At 38.2% G+C, this 20,728-nt stretch overlaps 1 protein-coding gene across 1 annotated transcript in view; it reads right to left on the reverse strand.

Annotated features, from left to right (window-relative positions):
• Positions 1–6,832: 6,832 nt before the first annotated feature.
• CALCRL (calcitonin receptor like receptor) overlaps positions 6,833–20,728 on the reverse strand; it is a 98,787-nt gene continuing 84,891 nt past the window's right edge. The window contains exons 12-14 of the mRNA XM_045033133.1: positions 15,746–15,964; positions 15,300–15,341; positions 6,833–7,277 (exon numbers count right to left, since the gene is read on the reverse strand). Of these exons, the coding sequence (XP_044889068.1) occupies positions 7,056–7,277; positions 15,300–15,341; positions 15,746–15,964 (483 nt within the window). The 3' untranslated portion in view covers positions 6,833–7,055. The remainder of the gene's footprint in view (positions 7,278–15,299; positions 15,342–15,745; positions 15,965–20,728) is intronic.

The raw sequence follows: 20,728 nt of genomic DNA on the forward strand, positions 1-20,728 counted from the left end.
TTGTTTTTCCTTTATCTACTACTTTGTTGACTGATGTAAATATATATATTAGACAGAAAAGGGTTGGTTTGCCTTTCAAGAAATTGCACTGTGTGTTGGCTATCATATCCTGTTTAGCCAAGTGTTTTAAGGTTCTGGCCAATTAACTGGTACCAAAGTAAAACAAGCCTACTAGTCAGTAATGCCTAGGACCCCTTCTAGCACTTTACCCTCCAGATCTCTGGTACCATAACTGATTTTAATGCGAGTTTGAATATTTTTTATCAGTTTAGTCTCTTTATTTTTAAATTCCTTCAGAACTCTTGGATGTACTTCATCCAGGCCTGGCAACTTGCCCTTGTTTGATTTGTCAATTAATTTCAGCCCCTGCTTTTTTTCATCCCTGAATCTTTAACTGTTCTATGTTTTTAAGTAGATGAAAAAGAGTAGCTGTGGCTTAGGTATTTTCCCACCATCCTCTGTGCTGAAGACTATTATGAAGAAAGCTTCTTTGCAACTTTATCCCCTTTAACTGATCCCTCAGGAGGGCCGATGAACACACTAATTCTTTGGCATGCACTCCATTTACAACCTATGTAAACAATGTCTTGGTATTTATTTTTATATCTTTGGCTAATTGCTCTTTCAATTCCCCATTAGCCAACCTAATTTCCATCTTAGATTTTGTAAGCCATAATTCCCGTTCCTTTCATTGACTTGTCTGCTCATATTAATACCTCTTCCAGGAAACAATTGTTGAAGATGTCAAGAAATTGCTTCTCTGATATTATAGTTGACCGCTTTATATGTGGGTAGTTGATGTTAACTACTATCATTGCTTTAGGCTCCAATTCAGCAAGGTACTTAACCATGTGAATGGTCACATGGGGCTAGAGCATCAGTTGGTATAATTTGTCATAGCAGCATTGTGGACTTCAAGGGGACGAGCTGTGGAACTCCTTAAATTACTTCAAAGGACTACGCCCATGCTTAAAGTTAACCACGTGCTTTAGTACCTTGCTGAACTGGAGTCTTTTAAGTTGCTCCTTTGATCACTCTTATCACTTATCTATGCAAAAGAATAAATGGACACAAATCAGACGTCAAGAATTATAACATTCCAAAACCAGTCGGCAAACTGGTCACTCAATTACAGATCTAAACGTCGCAATTCTCCAACAAAAAAACCTTCAAAAACAGTCTCTAACGAGAAACTGCAGAATTGGAATTAATTTGCAAACTGGACGCCATTAAATTAGGCTTGAATAAAGACTGGGAGAGGATGGGTCATTACACAAAGTAAAAACTATTTCCCCATGCTATCTTTCCCCCTACTGTAATTCACACCTTCTTGTCAACTGTTGGAAATGGGCCATCCTGATTATCACTGCAAAAGTTCTTTTTCGCTTGCTGATAATAGCCCACCTTAATTGATTAGTCTCGTTTGCGTTGGTATGGCAACACCCATTTTTTTCATGTTCTCTATGTATGTGTATCTTCCTACTGTATTTTCCACTACATGCATCCAATTAAGTGGGTTCTAGCCCATGAAAGCTTATGCCCAAATAAATTTGTTAGTCTCTAAGGTGCCACAAAGACTCCTCGTTCTCTTTGCTGATACAGACTAACATGGCTACCAATCTGAAACCTCTTATCACTGTGCAATTGCTACCCCGTTCCTAAAATTTTGGCTTAAATATTTTAACATACCTGCTGTGATGGGTTGGATCACAGAAACCCTGCTGGGAGCTGCCAACTGATGTGCCAAGACTACCTCCGCTCCTGTTTTCCCTGCCAGCTCAGGACTCCAGCACCCTGTCTGCTCCAACACAGACCCAGGGTCTGAATTACTTGCCCCAAAGCTGCAGGTTTACCTGAAAACAGCTCACAGAAGTGTGCTTGTCTTTAGCACTCAGATGCCCAACTCCCAATGGGGTCTAAACCCAAATAAATCCAGCTTATGCAGGGTATAGAGCTTATGCAGGGTAAACTCATAAATTGTTCGCCCTCTAGAACACTGATAGAGAGATAGGCACAGTTGTTTGCTCCCCCAGGTATTAATACATACTCTGAGTTAAGTAAAAAGTGTTTTTATTAAATACAGAAAGTAGGATTTAAGTGGTTCCAAGTAGTAACAGACAGAACAAAGTAAGTCACCAAGCAAAATAAAATCAAATGCGCAATCTATGTCTAATCAAACTGAATACAGATAATCTCACCCTCAGAGATGCTTCAGTAAGTTTTTTCCTCAGACCGGACACCTTCCAGGCCTGGGCACAATTCTTTCCCCTGGTACAGCTCTTGTTCCAGCTCAGGTGGCAGCTGGGGGATTCTTCATGATGGCTCTCCTGCCTCTTTGTTCTCTTCCACCCCTTTATATATCTTTTGCATAAGGCGGGAATCCTTTTGTCCCTCTGTGAGTTCCCACCCCTTCCTCAATGGAAAGACACCAGGTTAAAGATGGATTCCAGTTCAGGTGACATGATCACATGTCACTGCAAGACTTCATTACCCACTTGCCAGCACACAGGTATACAGGAAGACTTACAGTTAAAACACACCCTCTGCAGACAATAAGATTCCAAACCACCATTAATGGCCCACACTTTACATAATTACAATAGGCCCTCAGAGTTATAGTTCATATTTCTAGTTTCAGATACAAGAGTGATACATTTATGCAAATAGGATGATTACACTCAGTAGTTTATAAGCTTTGTAATGATACCTTACAAGAGACCTTTTGCATGAAGCATATCTCAGTTACATTATATTCATTTATTATTAAATTTTTATAAAACCATATAGACTGCACTATGTCACACCTGGTATTTCTTGTGTACTATGGCACATGCCTCTTTGTCTAAAACAGCTGTGTCACTGACTGCCTCGGTCTATTTTATTATAAAAAATGCTATGGCCTTTGCTCTTCAACTGACAAAATTAAATAAGTTGTCAAAGGGAAACTATTTCACATTAGTTCAGCAATGTTGTACTGTCAGGCATCTCTTCAAACAGAAGACAGATGTTCTTTAGAGTTCAAAGCCCATAATTTATCATAATTAAAACATATCTGGGTTATTATGTGATCATCAATCATAGCTGCAAAACATATTTCCCAGCTCCTTTTCTACTCATTTGCTTACAGAATATGCTGCAAAAATAAACATGTATTTTACAACACGGTGAGATTTGCTATTGCACTGTTAGTGAAAGAGGAAAGTTGTTAGGCAGATTCACAGATGGCCTGGACTCTGCAGATGCATTATGTTTGTGGAGAAAACACTCTAGCCGAATAATATTAGCAATTGACTATTTATATACAGGATTTAATCAAAGGCAGATTCAGACGTAAGGGTGACAAGAAGACAGCCATTAATAGTGCAGCTATTGGAAACTTGTTCATTGAAATCACCGACTCTGTCACTCCAGTGGGTCCAGGAGAGTCTGCCTGTATGGCATCAGAAGCTACAGGAGACCGTAATCTGCAGAATATTAAAAAATACTCCAGCGTTATGCAGTGCTACTAACAATTTTATACCTATTTCCCTAGAGTCAGATTACTTTGCATACATAGTTAGGAAGGAGTAAAAAGCCTGAGCATTTGCTCACCTTTATCACTATTGTAATAAATAGAAATCATGACTTTTATATGTAAAACCTCTAAGCACTGAATAAGCATAATAATGTTTTATTGATCAGAAAATTAATACTTTGTTTGTTAACAATTAAAATGAATGTTTCATAGGAACAGTGAAAATAAGACCAAAAATAATTTCATATTTTTTCATTTTGTTCTTACTTTATAAGCAATAAATACACTGCTATAGTCCATTAATCTTATTTACATTGTACAATAGTTTTGAAAATTGCTTGATTTCTAGCATGACTCTTTTATGACATGAAATGGTAACAAAGGAGGATATGTGTTAGCATGTGTTCAGCCAAATACTCTAACAGATCATCACCTTGACAAATAATGAATGACAAAACAATTAGTAAATTAACCTTTTATAAAGTGGAATCAAGTGAGCACCTAGCAGTGAGCATGACCTAACTTCATTGTGGCATTTTATTAACTGACAGCAGTAGCATAAAAATAGACACTTTCTCTCTCATTTGAAGTACTATCCATAAACATATAAAACTAATATCTTAGTATTACAGCTACCAAATACAAAGTGAGATCCTAAACAAGACAGGTAGTCTCCCAACCCTCTTTAAGTCTGCAAATCCTCACTGAATAACATACTAACAGCAAACTACAGTTACTATGAAATGCTTGCCTGGTAAAAGCATGAAAAGAGTTAAAAGAACTCTTAAAAAAATTTAGATTCCTTCAGAGCACAAATAGTAACTACACCAGTGTTTGCCCCAAACACAGTACAAAGTATATATAAAAAAGACCATGTGAGAAATCTGTGTAAGGATTTAATTCAAATTTATTCTGATAAAGGAGCATTTAGACCATGTACTTGGCTCCCTGGGTATGTGAGAGGGGCATTGTAAGAAGAGGGTGTAGGGAACTTATTCTCTAATACAACAGCCATATGCAAGAAGGTCTACCTCATGCTTAGGGACAAAATGTAGCTACCACACCATTTGGCACACTATGGCCACAGAGGATTGTTTCTCACCTGCCCTTGCTGGGGCTGCATGCTGTTTCTTTTCTAAGAGCATACATGGCACTACATTGGGCCTGTCACCCTGAACTGTTAGGACAGCTCTTGTACTAGAAGCTGTGGATCTCATTCTCCCCCACACCTTCCCAATCTACAGCTTCCCTAATGGAGCTACGAGCAGCCAATATGCCTCTCTGCTAAGAGGTAAAAAACCTCAGTAAAATCAGTAGAGCTGCATCATCTAACGGGAACATTAGGCCCTTAGAATTTAACTCTTCGAGATTACACTGGCTGCCCTTTATGGGTTAATCATGTTAGTCTGGCCAGGTATTTTTGAATTACGCAGCTGATCAAACTGTATAAAATGCTTTAAGTCTGTAACGGCTGCTTGGAAGACACATGGACAGTATGGGCCAGATCCTCCACTGGTGTAAGCTAGCGTAGCTTCCTTGACTTCAAGAGAGCCATATGATTTACAGCAGCTCTGGCTCTGGTCCCATGCATAAAAGTCTGCTGGGGTTTCAGCTAGAGTAAATTTTTTTAAATTGTTGTTCAAGCAACTTGGTCAGTAAGGACATTTGTAAGCAGCTGGCATTCACACAATGACACTGTGACATCTGATTTCTGGCACTGGTACAAGCACAACCGATGAGTGACCCTCATACATTTTTGGTCAGACTATCCACTATCAGCACAGACCTTTTGATCTGGGCAACTGAGATTCTAGCTTATTATGATTACTATTAATCCACCGACAAAAGGCTTTTCTTCTAAATTCAATCACCAGCCAATAGAAGGTTTAAACATATACATAAAGTTGCAAACTGCTGTGATGAAGACAAAAACTATTCACATTCTTATGAAATCTCAAACTGATTAGCCCTATGATGGCTGGCTAATTAGCTGTCTATTGAAGTCTCTTAGAAGACTAATGACATATCACCCTTAAAGGCTAAAATTTTTCATATTCACTAATAAGCCTTTAACACTGAAGTGTTCTGAAAAAGTATTTTTTAAGCCTCTGGTATTGGTTTTAATAAATCAGAAATACGTTTGCATGGCAATATGCTACCATCCACAGTACTAGATTTTTTTCATCCATTTCTTTCACTTTATCCGGCCTTAAAAATACTTTTGAATAAGACTTTTTGAGAACTAAAGTAACCTCTTATCATGTGCCCCCCCTTTCGATTTTTCTTCCTTTGTATTGAAAATACACTATTTGTTTAAAACATAAAACATTTAAAAACACACATACAATGCTATCTTTAAAGACATATTTTTTAAGACCTTAACAGATTCAAGTCTTATACAATCAATCACCACAAAATAATACTGAATTTTCCAAACAAGGCACTTCAGGAAGGCTTTAAAAGATTTTCATAAGACAGACTTGATAAGTTTTCCAAAAACCACTGGAAAATGCCCCAAACCATCTTGTCTTATTACTCTAGACTAGGCTAAAGAAGCTGGCTCTATGATAATATTTATTTGCATGCCATCCAATCTTGCATGCCTTTCTCAGCCAAAACTGCCACTATACCAATGGGATTTGTTTTGCCTGATAAACTAAGGAGACAGGTATCAGGCATGTGGCAAGGACATTTTTTTTTTTACATGTATGCAATCTTGCTCCAAGTCAGCAATCCTGCTTGACTTTTTCAAACAGCTTAAGCACTAGTTTAAGTTCCATCAAAGTCAAAGATAAAGATGGGCTTATCAGCTTTTCCAGATCAGGATCTCACTGGTCCTGCTCCCATTAAAGTCAATAAGAAACTTCCATTTACGTCATTAGTGGCAGGATCAGGCTGTCTGTATACCAAAATAATTAAAAACATCTTGTAAAATATTACATTGCAGAATAGAAGCAGCTGGGGTTTCATACCTCAGATTTCGGGCCTTGGCATCTGGATGCCTTTACAATATGCCTGGTTTAAAATAGTGGCAACAAATGAGCCAGATACATATAAACATCTCAGACTCGATTATCTTCAACCATCTGTCTTTCCTGACTGAGTTCAATCTTAATCACTTTTTTAGGTTGTCTGTACTGGCTGAATTTAGCAAATATATTATGATTAAGACAGTATTTACAGGATGAGTTCTTGCAGGTAAATGAAATGGCTTTCAATACAACACAGTCTTTACACAAACTTTCAAGAAAATAAGAAATCCTTCATTGAGTCCCTGCATACAAAATAATTGCCAACTTGGTCTACACAGTAGAAACGGAAGAGGCAAAGTCTGGTTCTTTATATATGTACTTATATCTATGTATGAACATATATGTGCATATGTATATACACATGAGAAATGCATTGTCTTAAGTTTGCATCATTCAGGAAAAACATGTCCCCAGTGAGGTAAAAATCTTCTGGCCACGAAGTCATTAACTCAAACGCCAAGTTCATGAGCTATTAGGACTAGAATGCAGGCAATACAGCATTTCTGCAGTCAACCATACAGCTTTTCAGCTTTTAAAACCATATTCTCCATGTCATGGTAGCTTTTCCCATTTAAATGTTCATTCATGAAATCGTGATTGAAGCTGTAGCCCTGAACATCACTGATGGATGATACCGTGTAGGAAGCTGTGCGCATAGCATCTGAGTGAGTGAAGCTGTGCTCAAATTGGATTCTGTACTGATTCCAGTGCCTTCTCAAAACAGCTTGGACCTATTCCATGAAAGGAAGAGGGAAAAAAAAATGTGTATAAATTACCTGGAAAGATGCCTATGTGCTGGCCTTAAAAATTAGTATATAGCATCAAAATCATGGACTATTATGAAAGAAATACAAATTGAATTAGGCTATATTTTTGGTAAACCCACACTAATATAACATTTTTAATACATTCAGTACTCCTGAAAGATTTTGGATTTATAGCGCCAGAGACTAGGCTATTTTATACCATGGGCCACAGAAGTTTAAATTTTCACACACTGACTCAACCTTAATGTGGTTAGCCAATGGTTATCTGTATTCATGATTAATGTGGTGAGATCCTCAGCAACCTCAGTTGATATAACTCCATTGAAGTCCAATTTACACCAGCTGAGGGTCTGGTCCAACAAGTCTTCTCTTATTTGTGATCAAGCCTTCATAAAACTAATGGCAAGGTAGTTTCAGCACATGTTCTTACCCTGGTTAAAAATAAATTTAATAGAATAGCCAAAGAACACAACAGCATCAGTTTGTTTACATGCTTCATTGTGAGGATGTTATGTATTTCATTGGTTTCCTCTCATACAATATGGCAAAACACCTGTGCAACAGGAAGACTGGATTTACTAAAGTGCTGTGTTAATGAAATTCACATGGAATTAGTTTTTGAGGGAAGGAGGCCAAGTTAGCATTTTTGATCAGAATGCTGGAACAGCTGCTTGTAGGAAAATCAAATTTATGGAAAGTCTCACTTTATGTTTAAGCATCAGGGATTATGTATTAGTCCTACCACTTAACTATATTATGGACCAAAGTGAACATTCACTCTGTAGTTTCAGGAGAGAGCGAATTTTAGCCCTATCAACCTGAATTTCTTCTCATCTACATCCTAGCTTCCTTTTTTACACAAGCAAAATACCGGGCGCCTAAGTGCTAAGTTCTGTCAGAGTTATTTGCAGCTGTTAACAATGGGCACTAAAAAGGATACCATGTGTTAAAGATCTGGTCCTGTCTGATTAGCATTTAATGTAATGGCAACAGTTTAACTATTCATTTCCTTTTGCCAAAATTTTCAAACTAATAATTATGGGTTACAACTTGTGATGAGCCTGATTTTCATAAAATACTGAGGTGAAGTTGTCTTGACACAGGACCGATGTGCCTCAAGTTAGCGCTCAAATCACCAGCCACATGGGAAAATCGTGCCCTTAATTTTTATGTTGTCAGATTTATTGCTGTACATCCATTTGGAATATAAACCAACATTTGCAGATGGATCAGTGTCTGTTAACAAATTACTATTATAGGGCAACATCTTCCATTCAGCTTTCCTTATGTCTAGAGGTTTTTGTTTGCTTACTTTACATTTTCTAACACAGTGGCTTATTTTGTCTAATTTCTCTCCGGCTTTAATTATGATAAATAAATACCAATAGAACAGCACAGACACAACATTTAGACTTCCTGTAGTCTGCTATCAAAACCTCAGTTAAAAAGAGAGTTTCCTATTCCCCAGTATGCTGACAAATAAAATATACTTTGGGGAGTGGAGAAGTATGGAAAGCGTTAAGAAGAAAGCTAGTATTTTTCTTCTCCCATCTGAGACACCATCTAATCCATTTTAGTCACCTTGCTCTTGCTACACAAAAGATCATATATTCTTCTCAGTCTCTGTATGCAGTTCCAGTTCCTGGCAAAGGGAATTCCGCACATGGATTAAGGCTGGTGTGCAGCCTTAATTTTTTGCAGTGGTGAACCCACTTCAATCAGGTGGAGCTATGAGGCAGAAGAATGTTTTAAAATATCTCCCCTTCTGAGAGGGAAGCTTTAGAATGCATTTTATAATCCATACAAAACTTATCTGCTCAGCTGCTTTGACCATGCCACCCCACACTTTGAATATTTCTACTGGCTTCCTGTTTTCCACCAGGTATTATATATACTTATAAATAAGAGAGAAAACCACAACACTGGTTGCACATCTCCCTTAACTATGCAGATACAGACTAAGAGACGGGAAAGAGAAATTAGGGAATTCTATGGCCGAGCTAGGAACTGATCCAGAATGGATAATCTTAGTTCTGGACTAGTGTTTTAATCACAAGACCATCAGTACCCTCATCCTCTTTTCCACCTTCCTTCCTGTTTGTCACACTTGTTAAACCTTCTCTTCAATTAGATTGTAAACTTGTTGGGGCAGGAACTAAGTTTGTAACATCTTTGACACTATTGCAATACAAATCAATAATATTTTTTAAGAACAAAGCAGTTGTTCAGAGTTGTAGTGTGATGTATTGTCTACAATCATTGCTTATATTTGGTGTTTCAATATGGTGCTCTCACTTTCTTTTTATCTTCTTCTCCCTCCCCACACCTCCAGACTGCAACATATTCTCATGGTATTTCTTTCTACACTAAGACAAGTCTTTTTAATAGCCCCTCTGTTACTGTTAAATCAACATCTCACTACCCGACTATTCTTGTAATTCACTGCTGTTTACCTATCCATTATTTCTGGCTTTCCTGCAGTCTCATCTAACATGTCTAATCCAACAGCTAGGAACTGCACAGCAGATGGCTAATCAATGCAGCAGCAAAGTTTTCCCCAGATTATGCTCCTTTAACAAAAGATACATACAGAGTGGTCAAAGGGCTTTATCGTCCTTTTCTCAGCTTTGAACAATTCTAAATAGTTTTAGCAGACAGTGGGCTCACTCTCTTACATGCAAATAACACAGTAAAAAAAATCCTAAAATAAGCTCATATTGCAAAGTATATATAGTCATGGCCATAGTTCCTGGTCACTAATACATGTGTCCCATCTGTCTGTATGGCTCTTGCTTTTCTCTCTAGTTTAAAGATGTCCTTCTGTGCTGGCTGTTGGCGCAATGCTCCTGCCAGTCTCCTGTTCAACTGAATATGCCCTAACCAAACTAGTGGTTTAATCCAAAATTCACTGAAATCAATAGGAATTTTTCCACTGACTTCAATGAGGTCTGTATCAGGCCCACTGAAGCTTGGGCTGCTCCAAACACCCACTGTGATTGCAGACCATGCTACGCTCTATGTTAGAGCATGTATCTGAGTGTCTGATATAGCAGTTTCCTGCTGGTAAAGTGATGCTATTGTCCACAGCAGTTGGGAAACCCCGGCATATGGATAAAGAAAAGTTATTGCTTGTGAACAATTCTTATACTTCAGTCTTTACTGTAAAGACTTTTCCATTGCCCAAAGGAATGGAAAATCCACATGCCATTAATAATAAAGAAATTCGCAGGAGATGCAGATTCCTTATTCACTGTTATTCCCTATAGCTACACAAACTGCACATGCATGTTGCCACTTCTCTAGGATGCCTAGCATTCTTTAAATTATATTGAGGTGTTGCTATGTCAAGTGATGTTAAAGGGACATATCGTAGATAAGACATATCAAGTTAAAGACTGTTATAACAGAGGCCCTTAAGGACAGAAGATTATGAGTTATGTCTGCAGAATGTCATGTCTGCAGCAGAATCTAGTAAGAGACCAAGAGAACATTCGTTGAGTGCAGATTTTTGAACCCTCTCCCCCCCCTTGATTCGTTATACCTTACTATACTATCCTTTTTATAGCAAGATTTAATGAAATTATAGCCAGCTGAAAAAAAGTAGAATAGTGCCACTGGAAGACCTAAAGACGATAGGAAACAATGTTTAAAACATAAGATTCTGCACAATGTGATGTAAATGGACAAATATCAGCTAAGATTAAAGATTGTGGGCCAGATGTCAAGATGATTTATGGCCCTTTTATGTGATTCAGGTGATGCTAAGTGGCTGTAATCTGTCCACAAATGCCCAGAAGAAAATTCCCTTGTTGGAGGGGAACTCCCCACTAGTACATCTGCTTGTAGAGGGCACGGCAGGGCTAAGCTTTGTTACACTGATCCTCCAGCAACGTAAGGCCCATTAAGGATGCTAAATTAGTGGTATAACAGACAGCTGCCCAACTCCCTGACACTGAACAGAGCTCTGGCTCAGGAGAGAATACGGCCAAATAATAGATTATAAATTCATAATATTGGAACCCTAATAGAATAAATAATTGATTACTAATGCTAATAGAGCAAGTTTTAAATTTAAAATCACAAGTAGATTTGATTTTGTTCTGCAGTGGAATGGAAACATTGTTAAGAGGTGCACATAAATTAAAAATAATTATAGCTGATCAAAGGACAGCAATTCCATTTTGCATCCATTTTGTTCTTGTTTCACAGTAGAACAAAACGAAAATCATTCAAATGTTTGCACAAAAATGTAATTCTGTCAAATTATCCATTTTCAGATCAAAACCCAATCTTTTCAATGGAAGAGGGCAGGAGAGGGGCAGTGATTAGAGCACAGTGATGTAAAGAGGTGATCCAATCAGATTCAGAATAATCTGTGATGAAAAACTCTTCACTGAAACAGGCAGAGGAGCAGGGACTTGTACTATGGTCTACCACATGCCAGGGCAGTGCGTTAAACAACTATGAGTGTGTCTCTCACTCCTGAACAGAGATTTCCTCAAAAGTGGTATGTGTCTGCAAAATGTTTCAGATTCAGCAAAACAGCATATTTTGGCACAACATAATTTGGTCAAAAATGTTCTGACCAGCTCAAAAAATAATGGCGAGAGAAACTTATCCAAACCATAAGAAACTTGCAGTTCAAGTTTTGCTTAGTTCAGATTTTGGGTGTGCATTTGAGTCAATGCTTCTCTATTAGTCAAATGATTTATCTGTTTCTCATACATTCTTAAAATGCCTAATAAAAATACGAGAGCAGTCGATTAATCACAGTTAACTCACGTGATTAACTCAAAAAAATTAATCATGATTCAAAAAATTAATTGCGATTAATCGCAGTTTTAATTGCACTGGTAAACAATAAAATGCCAATTAAAATCCAAAATATTTTGAATGTTTTTCCACATTTTCATATATATTGTATTCTGTGTATTCTGTGCAATTGAAATCAAAGTGTATATTATCTTTGATTACAAATATTTGCACTGTAAAAATTATAAACAAAAGAAATAGTATTTTTCAATTCACTTCATACAAGTACTGTAGTGCAATCTCTTTGTCATGCAAGTGCAACTTACAAATGTCGATTTTTTTGTTACATAACAACACTCAAAAACAAAACAATGTAAAACTTCTGAGCCTGCAAATCTGCTCAGTCCTACTTCTTGTTCAGCCAAGCACTAAGACAAAAAGGTTTGTTTACATTTACAGGAAATAATGCTGCCCTCTTCTTATTTACAATGTCACCAGAAAGTGAGAACAGGCATTTGCATGGCACTTTTGTAACCGGCATTGCAAGGTATTTATGTGCCAGATATACTAAACATTCGTCTGCCCCTTCATGCTTTGGCCACCATTCCAGAGGACATGCTTCCATGCTGATGATGCTCATTAAAAAAATAATGCATTAATTTAATTTGTGACTGAACTCCTTGGGGGAGAATTGTATGTCCCCTGCTCTGTTTTACCCATATTCTGCCATATATTTAATCTCGTAGAAGTCTCGGATGATGACCCAGCACATTTTGTTCATTTTAAGAACACTTTCACTGCAGATTTGACAAAACGCAAAGAAGGTACCAATGTGAGATTTCTAAAGATAGCTATAGCACTCGACCCAAGATTTAAGAATCTGAAGTGCCTTCCAAAATCTAAGAGGGACAAGGTGTGGAGCATGCTTTCAGAAGTCTTAAAAGAGCAATACCCCGATGTGGAAACTACAGAACCCGAACCACCAGAAAAGAAAATCAACCTTCTGCTGGTGGCATCTGACTCAAGATAATAAAAAGGAACATATGTCAATCTGCATGGCTGTGGATTGTTATCAAGCAGAATCTGTCATCAGTATAGATGCATGTCCCCTGGAATGGTGGTTGAAGCATGAAGGGACATATGAATCTTTAGCGCATCCGGCATGTAAATTTCTTTTGACACTGGCTACAACAGTGCCACAAGAAGGCCTGTTTTCAATTTCAGCTGACATTGTAAACAAGAAGCAGGCAGCATTATCTCCTGAAAATGTAAACAAACTTGTTTATCTGAGCAATTGGCTTAACAAGAAGTAGGACTGAGTGGACTTGTAGACTCTAAAATTTTACATTGTTTAATTTTCGCATGCAGTTTTTTGTACATAATTCTACTTTTGTAAGTTCAACTTTCATGATAAAGAGATTACACTACAGTACTTGTATTAGATGAATTGAAAAATACTATTTCATTTAGTTTTTTACAGTGCAAATACTTGTAATAAAAATAAATATAAAGTGATCACTGAATACTTTGTATTCTGTGTTGTAACTGAAATCAATATATTTGAAAATGTAGAAAACATCCATAAATATTTAAATAAATGGTATTCTATTATTGTTTAACAGTGCAATTAATTGTGATTAATTTTTTAAATCACTTGACAGCCCTAAAAAATACCTAAAGGCCCAATCCTACATACTCTTACTCCCACACATCTGCTTACTCACATATACTGTAATTGAACTATGTGTGGGAATAAGCAGTTATGTAGAAATAGGTACCAGATGGATCAGTAACTGTCTCCCTGATACAACTATGGGAAAAATAGCAAATTGCTTTATTTTCCTAGTGAAAACAAAACTGATGGCAAAGCTCCATTAACTTCTGTGATGCAGGGTCAGGTCCTTAGCCCACTGAAGATTTAGGGCACAGTCCTTTGACTTCAGAAGGAGCAAGTATGTGCCCTCAGTAGCACAATTGCCAACTTTCACGCAGTAAATAAGCACCCCGGCTTTCAAAATAAGCTAAAAATCAAACGAATCCCATTTCAAAACAAGGCCAAAACAAGCCAATCCCTGAGAACCCCAATACTCTATGTGACTAGATCCCCCCAAGCGTGCAGTCTGGGATGGTGGCAGGCCCGCTGTGCACCCCTGACTCTTTCCCCTGCTTGCCCTGAACCGATCAAAAAAAGAAGCAACAAGCAACAAACTACAAGCCAAACAAGCTACAAACCAAAAACTAGCTAACAAGCAACTCACAAGCCAATTAACCCAAAACCAAGCTAATTTAGCCAAAAACAAATTTTTGCATTTTTTTTGTGGGTTTGGCATGTCTGCTCAGTAGTCACCTGAAGGGCAGGATTGGACTCCCAGAAGAATGGAGGTCCGACTGAAGCAACGAAAACTTTTTGATGGCCCAAATATACAAAGTTTACAAAGCCATGGGCTTGAATATTTTTTTCCACTTGTGCTGAAAAGGCCGACTGCAAAACATAAGCCCAGAGTTCTGCTCCTAAAAATAAAAAATCTGAAACACCACCAAAAGAGCTGACCTTTGACCTCTATTTCATACAGTGAAGTTAGTATTCATGAAGGTACCACATTAACAGTCCCAGGGATGGAGAGCTCAACCTAATTACAGGCCAGTTATTTCCTAGAAAGTAACAGCACAATTTTTCCAGTTCTGTCCCACAAGTGTGCCTCATTCCTGACCTCGAAGGACCAATTCAAGGGGGTAAGGCTGACACAATGATGACAGTTTGGTAGCTTCTTGGATGAGAATACATGTCCACTAGGAATTTATGATTTTATTCTTCAGTACTGAATTTTTTTTTCTCACATAGCACTGCTGTTATTGTTATATGGATACCAACCTGCAAAGTGCTGAGTGCCATTAATTACTTCTGAAATCAAGGAAATTTTAGATTGCTCAACACCTAATAGGTTTAAACCCTTAAGAATGTCATTAAATATTTTAGAGGCAACACTGAAGCCTAAATTCAGGTCTTGCTAGGTAAGTTATTCTCGAATACTTTATTGCTGACATTCTTACTTCTTTTAAAATGTAGAAGTATAAATTTAAATTTCTATTTACAATTTTACATTTGTTATTGGGATCACAAATAGGGGGTGGTAGATTTAAAAAAACCACAACAAAAAAACGATTTCCTTTAACCCTAAATGAAAATTAAGAAAGTGAAAAGAACAGGAAATAAATTGAAATCAGTTACTGTACCTCTCCATTAAAAAAGCAGAAAATTGTAGCCACCAACAGACCCTGCAAAATAAAAAGTTTTCTCTTGATTTTTTCAATACATACAGATTTATTAAAATACAAGACTATATCTATCTCTACCTATGTATATATAGATCTATATACACACACATACACCTAATAAAACTCGAGAGAGCAAAGGGAAAAAATGCATTTCAGATCTAAACTCAGTGGATTATTACTAATAATACAGATGGTCTATTGGGCAGCACTCTAGCATGACATTTTATTCCTTTTAAAGGATTAATCTAAATGAAATGAGAAATATAAGGTTATTAATAAGCAGAAGTTTGTTTTATAAAAAAGTTTTAGAAATTAGTTAATTTGCCTTTGTCATTCATTTATTTGCAGTCATATTGCAAGTACTGTCTAGCTCAAGGGAACAAGTGCTACTTAAAGCTTCTTACTTGATAATGCGTAAGGATATGCATCACGTAGTCATATACTTCTTCAGCAATACGGCCTTCTGGTCGCCATGGAAACAGCACAAATTCAATGCCAAGAAGTGGCACTAGAATGAGTGTAGCTCTCACAGCTTTCATATATAGATTGGATTCTGCCTGGTGTGTGACTTTGAGCTTGGTTATCAGAACTCGAACAATATTCAACAGGAAAAAAAGATTCACCTGTAAGAAAGAAAATTGCTTTTGTAATAGTCTGATAAAATAGACTACAATTATTTTGTACTGAATACGGAAAGCAAGGAAAATATGTACATGTACTAAAGAAAACAGACTATATGTTATGTCATTAGACTTCTATTCATTATAACAAAATGTAGCATCTGAAACATCCTCTGTCTGGTTCGGACCTATACTTTGCACTTGGAGATTAATTCTTCTCATGATAACTTCCTCCTTGTGATTCTATATACATAATCACATATGCAATATATGCATAATGCTTTAAAGCTTGTACTTGTATAACAAGACAGGAACCCACCCCCAATGACGTGTGCAGTCTAGCAGCCTCATCCTGCATTCCTTGCATATTCAAAATTCCCATTAACATCGGTGGGAATTTTTGGTGCCCAAGAAATGCAGGATCAGGATGTTAATCTGAATGGGTGAACTTGTGGACCTGCTGAAGTGAATGGCAATTTTACTATTGACTCCAAAGGGGCCAGTATTTCACCCAAATGTATTGGACCAATCTTGGATGTTGGATTATGAAGAGAGTAGAGTATATCATGGTATGTAAAATAATAGCTACAGCAGCTTCCATCCAACATTTTGTAACCACTTCCTAGCCATTAATAAATAAATCCTCACAATATGCTCATGCAACAGAAAAGTATTGTAATCCCTATTTTACAAATTGGGAACGGACACACAGAGGCCTTGATTTAATGTAAGGTCTTGATCCAGGGTCAGCTGAAGGTGATTCATTTAATCAGTTTCTAAAGGCTTGTCTACACAGTGCACTAGTGTACACCAGTGGGATGTAAATTCTAGTGCACACTGGCATGTCATACGCTCTCTGGCCCACAGGGTCCCTGTTGGCATGCAGCAAAAGTTTCTTAGTGTACAACATGCTTGTGCACACTGTAATTTATACCTCAGGTGGTGCACACTAATTTATTTAGCATTTGCATATTCTCCAAGCAAAGCAATAGCATTCTTAGCAGCCAAGTGGGGTTCTCAGAGCCCACCACTAAATTTGGTTAGTGGGCACACCTCGATAATGTGTGTCATTGTTTGATCTGCGCCAAAGATCCCAACGGTGCTGGGTGGCTGCACAGAGGCCTTGCCCAGTCCTGAATTGGTTAAGAAGGGCCCACAGATGACATGGCAGGTTGAAGCTGGGCGGGTGAGCAGAAGGGTCTGTGAAGAGGAATTTATTGGTTGTTGATATTAAGCACCAGTGTTACCACCACACGGACTCCGCTGTCACATTCTGGCATGGCAGCCTCGACCACAGTGGCTGTTGTGATGGAAGATGTGTAACTGGTGGGCAAAAAGACAATAGCAAGTGTGGGTTGGCATGTACCTTCTCAAGCAGCTTGCCTGCTGCAATCTCCGTCCTGATGTAAGGGAGCAATGTGGCTCAGAATTGGAAGCCATAGAAGATGAGTTGGTAGGAGAGTTCCTGTGATGATTCACTGAGTTGCACATCAACAAGTTTGATGTGTGCTGCCTGACTCTATACTGGCACACAGTATTCTGCTCTTGAGTGCGAGATGGCAAGGGCTGAGTCCTTAGGGTTGGAGCATCCACTCCCCATGAGGAACCTGCGAGTTTGCTGAGAAGGTTGTTGCCTGTCTTGACGTTTGCTGCTATCTTGCTCAGCTGGCTTTTATATGTCAGTGTTTGGTCGTGGGTCACGCCTAAGTAAACTGGCTACACTTCATGCTTCAGCCTCTGGCCATTCATTGTGATGTTTAATTCCCTCTTAGTGTTGGCATGGTGGAGGTGAAATGTTCTAGAGACTGTCTTGCTGGTGCTAGGCTGAAGACGCCATGTCTTGAAGTAGTCGGCCAGCTTTGCAGCTTTGTGACTCAGGGTACTCTCCAGCTCATAGAAAGTGTAAGCCTGTAGCCTGCAGCAGATATTGTTTGCATAGATGACTGGGTTGGTGGCAGGTCACTGATGTATAGATTGAACAAGGTGGTGGCTAGAACAGACCCTTGGGGTAACCCGCTCATCTGTTTTTATCAAAGCACTTCTTTTCTCGCCATCATGCATCCTGAACCGTCTGTCTTAGAATATCAGTTTGATGGCATCAGTAAGCCATGGTTGGAGGACTCTTCATATTTAAACAAGTAGATCTGTGCACCACGTATGCTGCAGTGAGGTCACAGAAAATAGCAACCATTTTCAGATTTCTTTGAAAACCATTTTCAATTAATGTTATTAGCCCAAGTACTTAGTTGCATTTGCTTCAACTTTGTTGAGAGCCTGCTTGCTTGACATTAAAAATATTCTCCACCTCTGGTGTTATTCACTGTAAAATGAGGCACTCTAGAACCTTGAGAAACACAGAAAGCAGCAATATCGGGTGGTAGCTTGAGGCCTGGTTTGGGTCTTTACCAGGTTTTGGGAGGCCAATGACTTTTGACATGTGCCAGATTTTTGGCAGTCTTTTGGCAGTCTTCCTTCATTGGTGACCCATGTGAAGAATTGAGCCAGCCAAGAATGGGGGCATGGGTCAAGAGGTTTCAGGAACTCTGGAAGGATGTTGTCTTAGCCGGCAGTGGTGCCAGACTTGATGTTATGCAGCACTCTGTCCAGCTCTGGATTTGTGCTGCCTGTGGAAGATCCTCCACTCGCTCTGGACTTGACTCTTCATTTCTTTCTCCAGAGGTATCTTTCCCATGTGAAGCAGGTGATTGGCTATTTGGTTAGTACTCACAGATGATCAGCCTGGTGTCAGTGATTGCTGGGCTACTTCAAAGTAAAAAAGTAAACTCCAGCATTTCTGGCTGGGACGTGTACAGTCCAGGTTCTTGGTCTTGATCTTTTCCTCCCCTCTGGCTCAGTGAGCACAGCTCAAAGTTTCGATTAAGTGGTTGGCCAGGTCTGGGTCGCCAGTTGACTCATACTGCTTGAGCAGAGCGGCGTACTCCTACATAATTCAGCCCACATCCAGCATCATGCTAAGTCTTGCAGAATTTTCCACACAGCCTGCACAGACTATTAGTGATCCATATTGACCTTCAGCTACCAATTGTCATGAGCACTGAGAAGCAGTAGCGGAACATAAGCAAAGCCATCTGCACAGTAATGCACCATGTAGACAAACCCAGAGTGAATTGCCCAAAGTTACACAGGAAGTCAGAGGCTGAGTTGGAATTAGAACTGATAGCTCCTAATGCACAGTCCTGTGCCATAGCTACAAAATCATCCTGCCCCTCTAGTTTTGTAGCAGAGTGAAGCCTATCCAGGTGGATGTTCTACTTGTGTCTAAGTCTCTTTTTGCTTTACCCAAGTGAGTAGTGCTGCTGACCTCCATGGGACTGCTGACATGGGTAAAGTGAGCAGGATTTGACCTTCACTGTAGACAGGAGCTAAGAGTAAAATGTAGATAACAAATTTTGCTAAGCCAGCAGCTAAGACAAGTGAAATAAAAAGCTTTTCGGACATTTGTAGAAATAAAAAAATCACTGATGCAGCTGTTAGCCTGCCACTCCGAATGTATACACTTTATGAGGCACTCATTGCTCTCAGAAATCAATCACAAAATACATAGGGATAGAGAAACAGCTATAAAATTATTACTCGCCTTTTTAGTATACATATACATACAATTTTAAAATTGACATTTTCAGTGTTCCCAGTGGTCAGCAGCCTTTTATTACAGCAAAGTCAAAGAGGTAGGCTTTTGAGTCAACAGATTTTGTATTACAGTTTAACTAAAACTGCATCCCTGTTTTATCTAGAGCTGATCAAAAATCTTTGATCAAAACTTTTTTCAACATGAAATGTATGGAAATTTTCAAGAACAAAATTTCATTTTTCATCAAAAATGTTTGGGTTTTCATTGAGTACCCCCCCCAAAAAAAACCCCAAGGATTCCCCTCTCCACTAGTTTTCATCAGTCAAAAAAGCCAAAAACTGGGAAAACATTCTGTTGTCAGTTTTAATTTTTCAATGAGAATCCAAAACATTTGAAAGAAAAATTTGGACAAATTATTTTTTAAAATTGTAGTCAAAACTTTTTATAAGAAAAAAAAAGTATTTCTTGACCATTTTTACAGTAGACCCATGGAATATCCTGTTATAACTTAAAGGCATAGACAAAGTGACAAATACTCAGATTATTCACTAGTAGTGTAAATTAAATGACATTTCTATTAGCTACAATGGTCTGATGGTACTCTCCATGTTATTTTACCATCTAGCACAAAGTGATAAGAGCATATTTCAGTAATTTGGACCAGATTTTCAAAGGCATTTAGATGCCTAACTCCCACAGATCTCCCATTGACCTTTGAGGATGTGGGCCTTTGCTACGTTGTTAAGGAGTGATCCCAAAAAGTAATGAGCAACCATAAATTTTGCTGAAGTCAAGGATAATTTGAGTTCCTCTTTACCTCTCCCAGTAAAACCTTTTCTTGCTAACATTTCAATATGTTTCAAAGTGAATGAACAAACCACTTGTGATCTAGTTTACAAGCATGTGCCCTAAATCTAATTAAAAACAATAAGTGTGCAAATAAACCATTAGAAGATGCAAGTGTGACAAATATATAACTGTTTATTGTTGTTGTTTATTTATTTGTGGTAGTGTCACAGACATGGAAGATGAGCTCACAGTATAAGCACAGCCAGGTAAACAAATAAATGAGGTCAGAGAAGAGGATAAAACTGACAACTTTGCATTGAATTTTCATGTATCATTGTATAATGGCAGCAGTTTTCTTAATCTCAGACACGTTGTAAGGGGCAGAG

This window comes from Mauremys mutica, chromosome 10 (assembly GCF_020497125.1).
Source record: "Mauremys mutica isolate MM-2020 ecotype Southern chromosome 10, ASM2049712v1, whole genome shotgun sequence".
In the NCBI taxonomy this organism is placed as follows: domain Eukaryota; kingdom Metazoa; phylum Chordata; order Testudines; family Geoemydidae; genus Mauremys; species Mauremys mutica.